The sequence below is a fragment of the Eucalyptus grandis genome, chromosome 5, assembly GCF_016545825.1.
Source record: "Eucalyptus grandis isolate ANBG69807.140 chromosome 5, ASM1654582v1, whole genome shotgun sequence".
In the NCBI taxonomy this organism is placed as follows: domain Eukaryota; kingdom Viridiplantae; phylum Streptophyta; class Magnoliopsida; order Myrtales; family Myrtaceae; genus Eucalyptus; species Eucalyptus grandis.
The window spans coordinates 33,164,866-33,177,719 of record NC_052616.1 but is presented as its reverse complement, the minus strand read 5'-3'; the positions used below and the strand labels follow the sequence as shown (position 1 = coordinate 33,177,719).

General features: G+C 38.9%; 1 protein-coding gene and 1 long non-coding RNA gene across 3 annotated transcripts; one reads left to right on the top strand and one right to left on the bottom strand.

Annotated features, from left to right (window-relative positions):
• The first annotated feature begins 150 nt into the window (after positions 1 to 150).
• On the top strand, positions 151 to 1,755 carry LOC120293211. The gene is made up of 2 exons (XR_005550944.1): positions 151 to 620; positions 1,572 to 1,755. It is a non-coding gene; the product is annotated as an uncharacterized LOC120293211 (long non-coding RNA).
• Positions 1,756 to 2,729: 974 nt separating this feature from the next.
• Positions 2,730 to 8,395, bottom strand: LOC104444804 (pentatricopeptide repeat-containing protein At1g11710, mitochondrial). Of its 2 annotated transcripts, none has more exons than XM_010058549.3 (4): positions 8,222 to 8,395; positions 5,109 to 7,363; positions 4,235 to 4,982; positions 2,730 to 3,101 (listed from the first exon to the last, which is right to left on the bottom strand). In XM_010058549.3, exon 2 carries the CDS (start codon positions 7,323 to 7,325, stop codon positions 5,355 to 5,357), a length of 1,971 nt encoding a protein of 656 aa, XP_010056851.2. In that variant the 5' UTR covers positions 7,326 to 7,363; positions 8,222 to 8,395; the 3' UTR covers positions 2,730 to 3,101; positions 4,235 to 4,982; positions 5,109 to 5,354. The 2 variants fall into 2 exon arrangements, with proteins under 2 accessions (XP_010056851.2, XP_018729767.2); XM_018874222.2 differs by having other exon boundaries at positions 4,281 to 4,982.
• Between the last annotated feature and the right edge of the window lie 4,459 nt (positions 8,396 to 12,854).

The following is a 12,854-nucleotide window of genomic DNA, read 5'->3' as shown; positions in this document are numbered from 1 at the left end:
TAGTGAAAGAATTTCAGACTCGATTTATCTGGTCGAAAACAACAGTCGTGTATTCATCTAGCATAAATCTTGTCTTAGTGTACTTTTGAAGGACAATTAATTTTGAGAGGTCTATAAGTTGTGGAGAAATTAATTTTGCTTGTTTCTCACTTTCTTTGGTAATGTGACTGATCATGGAGACAGTAGCACCAGATCTGCTTCTGTTTACTGTTGGATCGGCAAGAATAATCATCATTTATGCCAGAGTTGTAAATTTTTAGAAAGGTGATGGAGTTGCAGCTCCATATTGATTGAGACAGGGTTGCTGTGATGAGTGGCAACTGGCACTAGACATGGTTGTTTCTTTGATCGATATTGCAGAAGCAGGTAAAAAAGTTGCAACCTTCATGATGTTAACTTGAAAGTAAATTCATGTGAGAATATGTTCATCAGAATATTTGCTTTGCTGAATAATGAAATGTCGGAAAAAAAAAAATGATCAATCAAGTGTTATATGGATTAATAGATCGCTCTTAGGATTCAATTAAGGATGACTCCTGTTAGGATTTGGTATTTTGCCTCTGTCTCAGGTTCCATTTGGGTGTTCTTGATCTTACTTTAGTAGAATGGGGTGAGCTCAGGTAAAGTTCTTTTGTTTTTGATTCTCAGAATTGTCATCTGCTAGCTTCATAAATCCACCCATTTGCTTTTGTCGCTCAAGTGAATTGATTTTCTTATGCATTGTACTTCTTATTGCTACTGAGCATTTGTAACATTTTGGGCATCCTCTACCTTTAACCTTTCATTGGAGCAATTACAGAACACATGTAAATAATCCTCCATGGTCATCATACTTTCCTTGTATTTATTTTGTTGGCATATTTGATGATAAATTATAACCTTTGTTTGTAACTTGGTCTTAGGGGAAGAAAAGTTAAGTGGCTGTCTAAGACACATGATTGTAGATCTTTTGGCTGTTTAGAAAGACGTTTCTTTCCACTGACCTCTTGGCTAGCTCTCCCCTGTGTCTTGATTGAGGAATAGGATATCATTATTCTTAGAGAATCAAATTTTGGGGTCTCATTTTCTACCGAAAACGTCTTGGATGCCACTGTAGATTACTGAAAGTATAAGGCTGTGCTCTTCTGAAGCTTATAATGTTCAGCATTATTTTTCCTTTATGGAAGAGAGTTTAAAAAACCATGGGTGGGACCAGGATCACAAGATAGAAGCTGAATTTGGCTTAAAATACTCGAGTTGAATATTTGGGATATACAAGGGACTTCATGGGTGATAGTTGGGGAGATGCATCTAAGATTAAGAATTTAGCAATGTCCATCAAATTGTTAGGAATTGTTTGAATTGGAGCAAACTCTGTTGTCTGAGCGTGATAAATTCCTGTTAAATCCTTAATGGGCAAAATCGAAATGTGTCGATGATAGTACCAATAGTCAATTATGCTACAGCAGAGACGTGTTAAATCAGATGGTATGAACGGTTTTTGCTGATCTAATCATTGGTCTGACATATGTTTAATAATTATAGCGGTAATTTCTTTTTCTTCCAAATGTTTGTATGTCTATAACTTGCAGGTCCTCAAGAGTCAAGAATAAAGTTGCTGTAGTGTATGCTGACATGCTTCTTTTACTGAATCTATGTGTTCACTTGACCGAGTAACTGTACCCTTTTACGTGGAGTGAAATTGTGTAATTCCGATTTGGTAACTCACTCTCATTGCTAATATTTTCTTATCATGCAACACGAATTTGCTAATTGCGATTTAGGAGTGTCTTTCTATGCACTTCCGTTCCTTTTTCTGCGATTCTTTTTTCTGCGAGCATTTGATGGTTTGCCTCCAAGTATGTTCAGAGTCTCCTAACACTAGTTTTATGAAACAAGATCCAGTCTTCTTGGTACAATCGTTCGAAGATTCTGTATGGAAGGGGGGAACTTTCTACAATTTAAATGATAAGAAACGCCCATCGAGCTTGAATTTTGTCAATACGTATTTTATCTGTGAATTTTGTCAACCATTTAAAAACATTATGTACTCGGGTGCCTTAAATGGACTTATCAGACTCTCCTCGTTCGTGAAAGAACTTAGTTATATGCCTACACAAAAGCAATTTAAGGGTTCCGATGCGTCATCTGCCGTCATTCTTGAAGGATGCCTCTCCTTCGCCTGGAATTTATATTATCCTTACCTTCGAAACATGATATTTTCACCCTTTATTCGATTAGCTTTTTCTTAGCCACATTGCCTGTAGTGTAAGCTCCTTTTTCACCATCGATACGCACGAGTTTGCTTTGAGGTGGTCAAAACTAAAAAGCACTATGCATTTTCACTTTTTGTCACGGCAACGCTTCGATTTCAATGGAAAGGATTTCCTATAGCTTGAAGGTGACATTTTTCACTCGACTTATTTTATGGAATGGTTGGATATATTCACCCAAGAGAACATAAGAATCACAAGTGAGAATTCTCTTTTTTATTTTCTTTGATCAAAGAACCTATCCAGTCAAGGATAGCATAGAGTAATGAGATGCTATCTCCATTAACCAAGCAGCTCCACGACTTCACCCGCAAGAGTTTCAATCAACGAAGAATTGATAAATGTTGCAGAAAAAATATGGTCCACGAACGCCGCCATCATAGGACCAGAATTCGGCAACAGTCCAAGAACAAATGGCATCGAGAGATCACTAATCTGAGTTTTTGGCGTTTATGGTGACCTGTCATCTTCAACATGTACCGGAGAATCACTGAGCTTTCAGATAATTTATGTCGACATATACAGAAAGTCTTAGCAATCTAAACTTTGGTACTTGTTACAACGGACACGTCATTTCTCTCACAAAATTACTCCCTTCTTATTAACAAGTCGTGGATTCATTGACCCCTTGATGTCGACACAAAGAAAGACCACCAACATCAAACTGCATCATCAAGAAAGTAATTCGTTGACGGTTCTGCACCAAGCCAGTGTACCCAGGTCTGTACAAAGAGGCAGCCACGCTGCATTTGGGGCACAATGCACCATACTTTTGGTCATTGAAGTCCCTACACCATGTGATCGATCATATCGTTGACCTCTTATCTGCTGACCGTCCCCATCTTTTCCCTGGAGTGGAGGAGTTGAGAACATAAGTCAACCTAGAAATTAGCAAAGAGACTAAATAACAATGCTCTGCTGGGTCATCGCAAAACAAGTTTACAATTTAAAATATTATCAGTAGCACTTATAAAATAATTTAGAACCTTGTGCAAAACCAGAATAGACGGGTAAAAATAGTCATGTAAAAGATGGTTCTTTTCTTTCTTGACAAGAAAAGAAAATGATATAATTTTAAAAGTCCAATTTACAATCCAACAGAATGGTCCAGTTCAGTTTTGGAACAATAACTATATCCACAATTGCACTAATTCCCCACAACCAATCAGTGCTTTTATGCCACGTTTGAAGTAGAAGAAACTGAGAAGTGACGAGAAGACAAAACTGAACTAAAGGAAAAGTACATGCTTCTGAAAAAATGTCCGTATTTCTGCATGGATAATATGTGAAAGGGGCAGCTTTTAACCTACTCAAAGGTGCACAGACCTGTATACACCAAAGTTACTCACAAAATCAATCAGTAGGAATTAGAGTCATGAAATGAAAGCTTTATAGTTGAGCCTGAAGACCAGAACAATGTAATCAAGCTAGCATGAAATATCTCCGTGGCTCTAGCAAGTTGATCCCCCATTGACCCCATTCTAGTAAGTTTGCATGACTGTATTATCAAGCATCTATTACATCATAATCTCTTGCAGGACAAATGGCAAAACAGAATGTTGTTTTACTTGCACCAGCAGGCAAATGAAGAAGCCCTCGGGCAAACAAATCCATCATTTTCCAAGAAGATCCTCTTGCAGATTAAAGATTAAGGTTCTCATCTCGAGAATTTAATTCTTCCACCTGAAACTTCTATTAAGATCATTTCCATGATAGTTTAGTTTAACAGTCATTCCTCGAAGATGGCAAAAACAGAAACACAAGACTAAATGCTATGATCAGATCTTTAAAGTTAAAAACAGCATCTAAAAGCAGTAAATAAGAGACAAGGCATTGAAGCATGGTTGCAGGAAGAGTATAACAGGATATAAATCACTAATCCACCTAGAAAGTCTTTTCTTTGGAGCTGTCAGGGTTTCGCTTTACCAAAAAAGATGCTTCCTGCTAGTGAAAAAAATAACAGCATGGCATATGCAACTTACTTCCAAACCAAGTCAACAAATAGAGACGTTGCACCAATGATCTCACCAGTGATCATTATGTGGAATAAATGATCCACCAGAACTTCAGGATCATCATTAGCAGTTGCATGGGCATTGTAATGGGGAGAGGGGTGAAGAGGTCCCTTTCTGATGTAGAATGCAGCTAGATTGACAAGATTTCCAGCTCCAATGCGCCTAAGTAGCCGTAGATTAAATCCAAGCAAATTGAGAAATGATTCGACTTAGACTGCTTTAAATTAAGGATTGACTTACCAGAAAACAAAAAACGGCTTTAGAAATTTCAAAGAGACCTACACAACTACCAACTGAACATCTAATCCAAAAACAACCACTGCAAGCATATATATTCAGAAGCAAAATGAAAAGAAAAAGGTCAAAGCCAGTGCAAAATGGTGGTGTTGTCTAATTATCAGAGATTGGACTGGTAAGATAAATTGGAGATGAGACCAAAGTAAGGCTGAAGCCATAATTTTTTAGATCACAAAGTAATTAAAATCTCAAATATCTACAATTAGTTCAATCCCATCAAACTTCCTGTAGCACAAACAAGGTAAAACGATTTTGCAGAGTGTATAATGCAGCAACTTTCATCCAAGAAATTTTGTAACCTGAATTTACAAACCCGATCTATTTTGCAATTCGATCCATGTCCCAGTGTCACCATCCCATCTCTGGGCTCTACAAGGAAATGAATCAGACAGAACAGCTACAGAAGGCAGCCTTGATCCTGGGATGGAGAGAGAAGGCATGAGTTGAGAATTCAGATAGACAGACCAATGGACAAACATTAAAGTTAAAGAACTAGACACATGAAAAGAATAAATGAGACAAAACATGTATCAATTGACATTACCTGTACAGACCAAACAAGAAGAGCATATCCAATGGGCAAAAGGAAGATCAACATAAGAAGAGAGAAGGTCTTGGTATGGATCATAAGCAAACCATTCCGCTTAGTGAAAAATTTACACAAGACCAGAGCAGCTTGGTCAATATTGAGGAGAGAGAATTTTTTGCGTTAGTCCAAACATTTAGGTAATTATCTTTCCACAGGGAATTTGTGCATGCAGCTTGCATTACTAAACCATGTTCAGCCATGCTAACTTCCAGCATTTTTATCCAGCTCTTCAAGCAATGGCCTCACAACTACTTCATATGTATATGAATCTGGAATTACTCCATTGAGCACCATGTAGTCATGGAGTTCAATCACTTCCTGTGGACTGCAATTTTTGTTCAGACTGTTTATAAGAGTAGTATAAGTTACAGAGTCAGGAAACATTCCTCGAGTAAACATTACTGTCATAAGTTCCTTTGCCTTTGACATGCAGCCAAATTTGCAAAGAAAGTTTATCAGTATGTTGTAAGTCACTATATTCACCATGCTATCTACACCACCAATCTTTGTAGCCAAAGTAAATACCATGTCGACATTCCGACTCATACAATAGCCGTGTAACAAAGTATTATAGGTTATGGAATCAAACAATCCCATGCTCTCCAATGAATCCACCAAAGATTCTGCTGCATCCATTAATGCCATGTTGCAGAAACCACCTAAAACAGAATTGTATATAACGAGGTTAGGATGTTTTTCCAACTTGGCTATTCTATCATAAACTTCAATTGCCAGTCTTATATTCCCCTCCTTGCAGTACGCATCGATCAAAGTGCCATATGTTACAATGTCAGGAACTAAACCACGGACAAACATGCTGCCCACAAGTTGCCAGGCTCCCAAATCCTGCTTGCTTCTACAAAGATATTTGATTAGAACATTGTAACAAACATTATCTTCTGCCAGGTTTTTTTCTAGCATAAGCTTGTGGATTTTGATAGCTTCATTCATATATCCATGACTGCATAGTCCCTCTAAAAGGATAGAGTAGGTGAAACTGTCAGGGCATATACATTTTTCAATCATGTCGGATAACAATAAAGTTGCACCCTTCAAATCTCCTTCTTTGTAAAGCCAACTTAATAAAGAATTGTAGACAATGGAATTGGGCATCAATTTCCTTATCACCATTTCATTGCACAATCGGAATGCCTCATCCAAACTCCCCACTCGTGGAGAACCATCAATTAGAGTTGCATATGTTCTAACATTTGGCTCAATACCTAGAGTAATCATTTCACTGAAAACTTCTTTTGCAGTAGCCATCCTCCCTGTTTTGCAGAACCCATTAATGATACAATTGAATGTGACTGAATTAGGCTGAACACACTCTCTCGACATTATTGCCATTTTCCTGACGATCTTGAGTGCAAGTTCCATATCATGCATCCGACAAGCTCCATCTATGATCATGTTAAAAGTGACCACATTAGGCCAAACTCCTTTCTTCATCATTCGATAGAAAACTGATACTGCTTCCAGTAACTTATATTCCTTGCAAAGAGCATGTATTACCAAATTGAAAGAGTACACATTCTCAAGATACCCATTTGAGACCATTTCCTTATAGTTCTTCCAAAAATCGACAATATTGTTCAGCTTCAAAAGATGACTCAAAAAGTTATTCCAACCATGGATAGTAACCATAAAGCCAGCCTGCTTGGACTGCTGAATAATCTCATGTGCACCTTTTGTGTCCCCAGTCAGGGTACATGCCCTAACCAATGCGTCAAACACAGCTGGATTTGAATCATACACTTTGCAGTTACTAATCAATGCTTGCAAAATCTCCAACGGCAACATGCCTTTTGCACAGAGCAAATCATTCATTAGTAATAATGCATCATCAAACCTCTTCCCACGTACCAAGACATGAATCATAGAACAAGAAGAAGCTAATGAATGTGCATAGTTCTCCTTGCCTGCAACCCATTTGTAAAATTCCCATGCTAATTGGGGGGAGTTTTGAAGTTCACAAATAACACGACTTACCAACGAACTACTTAGATTTGGCAAAATGTGCTCCGCATGTTTCCACTTCCTTTGCCTCAACTGAGCACAAACTGTTTTTAAGACAACATCCTCAGAATTGAAGTTGGAGAATTGCTTGCCCACATGAAATCCTCTCATTAAGTTACAACTTCTCTTGCACGCATTAAAGCACGAACGCATAGCAAACTCAATGCTCAAATCATAATATAGTCATGATTCTGCAATATAGACAAACAGTTTTCATATAAGTATTGCTTTACCTCTACGTATACTGGGGTAAGAGTAAACTTTATGCAAGATTACTTGCATTGAATACGTACCCAAATGGAAAATACTCATTAAATAGAGTAGAAATAAACACTGTATGAGCGCCAATTTAATTAGTTAAAACACGCTCATTGAAACTAGAAAGGTAGATTGACACAGCAAGATCTCCAAAGGAGTGCACTGACAAGTGTAATTTAAACAGTAATGGTCTTATATATTTAGTATTGATTTTACACTGTTCCTACAGTCGAATCAATCTATCAAACGGAGACTCTTTACTACTGAATATATGTATTATATTAAAAAAGTGGGTATTGCACTGATGCCGTTGCTCCAAAGGGTGCACCCACAATAGAGCATTCACTCTCATTGCCACAACTCAATTTTCTTAACAGGTTTATTTAGTTGATATAGTTATAATAGTTGTCGCTCATTCACTGTACTTGCTTATATGCATCTCTTTTAACAAACCAAGTACACGCGAGAAGCCACAACAATTGAATATTTTCAATATGAAAGGAATACATTACATGCATCACGACATAAGTCCTTGTGTTGCTTGGAGCAGTCACTTCTCTTTTAGAATACTCGTGAACTAGTTTGCCCATGTTGAAGCTTAGGAATATATTCAAACCACAGTGCCTGCCCAGTCGTGCCATTTACATCGGAAAGCAGGAGAACCCAAATTGAGTTCTAACGAGACATTTCAACAAACACATACTGAACATAACGCGCAACTCAAGATGAAGTGGCAAATTGACAAACACCATGCGTGCAGAAGAAGAGATGAAAGAAAGGGACTCCTGGACCTCTCTCTAGTTAAGAGCCGGCGCCGACGAGGTTCCGAACCCGCGGGGTGGGGGCAGCTTGCGGCGACAGCCTTGCAGATGATCAGGAGAGACAGAAGGATTCGAGGAGGACACGCCGACAACAACAAACGATGCGTGTTGTGAAGCGTTTTTTGCTTCGAGTGCTCAAGCACTTGGGCACCGAGCAGGTCGTTATTGAGCGTCCACCGTGGCTTGCCACGTGTACAGGGGGGGCCCACTTCGGAATTTTCTAAATCCCTTCTCTTCCTTGTTTCTTCAATTTCCTACAATTACTCTGTCTCTCCTTTTCAAATCCCGAGAAAATATGAAGTACCCTTTTGATTCTATTGAGTCAAAATTCGAGTCCATTCATTGGACGATATGTGTATCGAGCCCTACTGTAATAATTTGAATTTCCTACACTCGACAATAGTATTTAACGTGATTTTTGTGATTGTAATCGCATAGAATACGATGCTTTGTGATTAAATGGATAAATATCACCACTACATTGGTAAGTAGAATAAAGTAATTAAATTAGCGCCATAATAGTTGTAGAGAATGGCTGCCATATTATGAGTTTCATATATTATGAAATTCAAGTTCTAATTTATTGAATTGAGATTTTCCTAGTTTTTTATACTTTCATTTATGATTTTAGTAGATTCAAAATATTTTTAGACTCGCGAATGTTTATAATGAATATTGATTTTCCAAATCTCTATTTCTCTTCAATTGGCACGCCACTTATCTTTTCTCTACCAAAATTTTTAAACCTATGCTTTGGTTTGAGACAATGAATTTGGTAGTTTTAACATCATCCAATTTCAACTATTGTTAACCACTGGGATTCGCCCCAGTGGCCACCCTTCCAACATAGAAGGGGGAGGTGAGGGGTTCAAATCCCCATATTTTCAGGAGGGGATGGGGTGGGGACGCGTAAGTTTCAGGAGTGGGTTTCGACTCTCACACTTTGCAAGAGGTAGGGCAAAAGTCTGAGAGTGAGTGTAAAGTAGGAATAGAGTAGTGGCAAAAGTCTGAGAGTGAGTGTAAAGTAGGAATAGAGTAGTGGCAAAAGTCTGAGAGTGAGTGTAAAGTAGGAATAGAGTAGACCGCCCGACAAAAAAAAATTTCAACTATTGTTCATTAATGTTTTGGGTGACTCGTCCCTATGATTCATTTAATGCTTTGGGTGACTCATTTCTATAATCTTTAATATTTTATTAACTCATGCCTACATGCCTATAGGTCATTAATACCTTGATGATTCTTGCATACACTTGGCCAATGAGAGAGGCTCATCTTCATCTCTGTCAAAGTATCTTCTTGTAGCAAATTTTGAGTGGGCCATTGCCCTAGCTGTTCTCATGGGCCACTTGAAGCTCTTTCATTGGAACACTAGGCATTTTAATTCCAAACCTATTATGACTTTAACCATGGTTAATACCTTTCATCTCTCACAACTTTTGGCCGTGTAAAAGGACTATCCTGGTATAATTTCCGCTAATTAATAAATAATTAAATAAATTACAATTAATTAATTAAATTGTAAAATAATTAAATTCATCACTAATTAAGCTATGTACACTAATCTAATCACATAATTGGCCTAACAAATTATTCTAATTTAACTAAACAAGCTAACTAATTACACTAATCTCACTTAGCCTAATCTAACTCTTCCCTAAGCATAATTAACCCCCTCTAAGAGTAATTAACCCCATAATTAAGGTTTAGGAGGTTAACTCACCGGTTTAGCACCAAAACTAATTCACGGCAATGGTGGCGCGACGATGACCACAACTTGGGTCTACAACGACACCCAAGGAGGTTCAAAAGGGCCTGAAAACGGTCCATGAGACTCACAGCCCAAGCCGTGAGTTTGGTTCTGTTTTGGGCTGGACCGAAGGGAACCAAGGGCTGGAATAGGCTAGACGAGTGGCGGGACGGGCCAGGTGACAACGGGGACGAGCTGGAGCAGCGGAACAATGGGCGGAGTTGGCTCAACAAGTGGCTGACGAGCTAGATGGTGGACGCGTGGGACGGGGTGCGGGTAGAGGCAAGCGGCTCGGGGCTAGCCTCGTAGGCGACCAACAGGCGTGTGGGCAGCTTGGGTGGACTGGCGGTGGAGGAGAGCTGGCTGTTTCAATGAGGGCTAGTGGCTGTTTTGCTAGTTCTCTGGTTTTGTTTTTAGCAACAATGGAGAGTGAGGGACTAATGAAGAAGAAGAAGAAGTTGTTGTTGTTGCTAGAAGGGGGGACAAAGGCCTCCAAATCAAGCCAAAAGATCTAAAACACTCAAATAGAAGCCCCCAAAGTCTTCAGCCTTGATCCACAACCATTTCCCCTCCCAATCGTCTCCAATAAGCCAAGGATTGATGCCCAAATGTTGTAGCCCCCATGGCCTACGAATTTCATGCAATTCCCTCACCAAAGCAACTCAATTTCACTCCAATTGACCTCAATTCAATGGTCAAATTGTCAAGGAGGAAGCTAAAACAAATTTCCACCATTTCCACCACCAAACAATCCAACTTGAAGGTAAAAAAATCCAATGAAAGAGGCCCCTTCGAATTTCCCGGTTTTAAATCGCCCAATTTTAATTTTTCAAAATCCCTGGTTTGCCGAAATTTCTTTAAAGGATGAGTCGACATTCCTAAAATAAATTGTAACATGCTAGAACTTTCGATTCCTGGAATCAGGTTAATTTCGTGGTTGATTTTACTCGGACTCGATTTTAGTGTGACCTAACCTACCGGGTAATTTTTAGGAATTTTTAACGCATTTGACCCATGGTTGATTATTTTTTATCCACAATGTGCATCTTCGACTCATAGACGACTCTCGGTTGTCGTAAAAATCTCAAAGTTTCAATTACAAGCACGGGGTACAGAATCGACAGAAAAATCAGTTTAGTCCTGTTCGACGCGAATTTTGCAATTAGGTGGAATCACCCACCATTTAATTACATGCCTCTATCGAATCGACCTATCTCCACTCTCTAATCAATTTTACCGGTACCGTATTGACTTTTGCAGATTAGCACGGTTGAGTAGTCGATTTCTGATCGAATTCTCAAGCCTGTAGCGTTTATATTCCTTAACGGCTTCATTAGATAGATTGGTTATCTCATGAGTGATCAACTTAGAGAAAAAGACTATAGGCGCATTGATGAAAAACCCGTTTTATTTAATTGAAACATAGTCGAAAATCAGGATGTCACACTCTTCTTGCACCACCAGTTGAAAGATATGATCGAGCGGAGCTGCGGTTTCCATAGCCAAGATCTATGACCTGAAGGTCGAGTAGGAGTCGCTTAAAATCAAGAAGAAGCATGTAGCTTTCTCCCTATCTTTCATCACCTTATACTGTTGTAGGGTCATCTCTAGCCCTTCGAGTTTTTTTTTTCGGCCACTTCTAGCTCATTCTAAAGCACTAATAGCATGTTGAAACATGTTGTGATAGTCATGTTTCTTTACTTCAACTCTTTAAGAGCTTTGAAGCAAGAAAATTTTTGTCCGATCCAATTTCCCATACATCTCTTTCATGTTGTCCCACATGGTTTTTGAGTCTTCTGTGAGGGATAAACCAACGGCAATTTCTGGGCTTGTGCAATTCCGTATACAAGTTCTTACTAACTAGTTGCATTTTTTCCATTGATGTGCCATTCTCTAATCAATCGGAATCAAAATAGTTTCATTGATGAAACCGTGTTTATCCTTTGTAACAAGGGCTTGTTGAAACTCTCGCACCCAAGTTGAGTAGCTCTTGTGTCACCCTCCGATCTTCGAGCGCGTCCATCCCTCACTGGTCGATAAAAATTTGCGACTTCCCAGGACGAGTCGCCGATCCTTTCATTATATTACACATGCGGAAGCGAAACAAATACTCCTGACAATAAACGGCATGGGATAGGAAAGTAATGCAACATTTCACAACAACAGACTCTTATAAAACAATGGGGTTTAGGTACAAAACGAGTCTGGTCAAAAGTCTACAAAAGATCAGTTCTCAAAAGGAGCTGTCCTACGACATACTAGTTGAACCCATGCGCTGATCCTTCGAACTCCACCTTCACAGACTCCGGGGCTTCGGTCTTCCATGACTACCACCTAAGGACTTGAAAATTGTTATTCAATAACTAGTGAGACGATGTCTTAACAAGTCCACCCTCTAAACCCCGATTAGGAGGGTAATACACCTAAGACGTGTCAATCACACAATCATACAATCATAGAGGCTTACCTTGGCCTTAGTTCCTCCATGTAGGTCAGCACAATTCATATCACAACCATGTGTATATAGCAAATTCACACATCAATTTGGAACATCCAAACCAATCATTACTCACACGAGTAAGAATCACAATTAAATCACTACTCGCATGAGCAAGAACTACTGATACACGTCAAAGCAAGAATTATTGACACACACCGATCTATCAATTCAACTTAACATGCGTTTTAATTAATCAACTATTACTACCCATACAAGTAGTTTTATCCGACACACGCCAAGGAAGAAAATAATTACTGACACACGTTGGGAACGACTAATGACTACCGACACACGCCGAGAACGACTAATGACTACCGATACACGCCGGGAAAAGATAATAATTACTAACGTTCATC

Coding starts and splice junctions, on each gene's coding strand:
- LOC104444804 (XM_010058549.3), bottom strand. CDS start 7,325: ATGCGTTCGTGCTTTAATGCGTGCAAGAGAAGTTGTAACTTAATGAGA.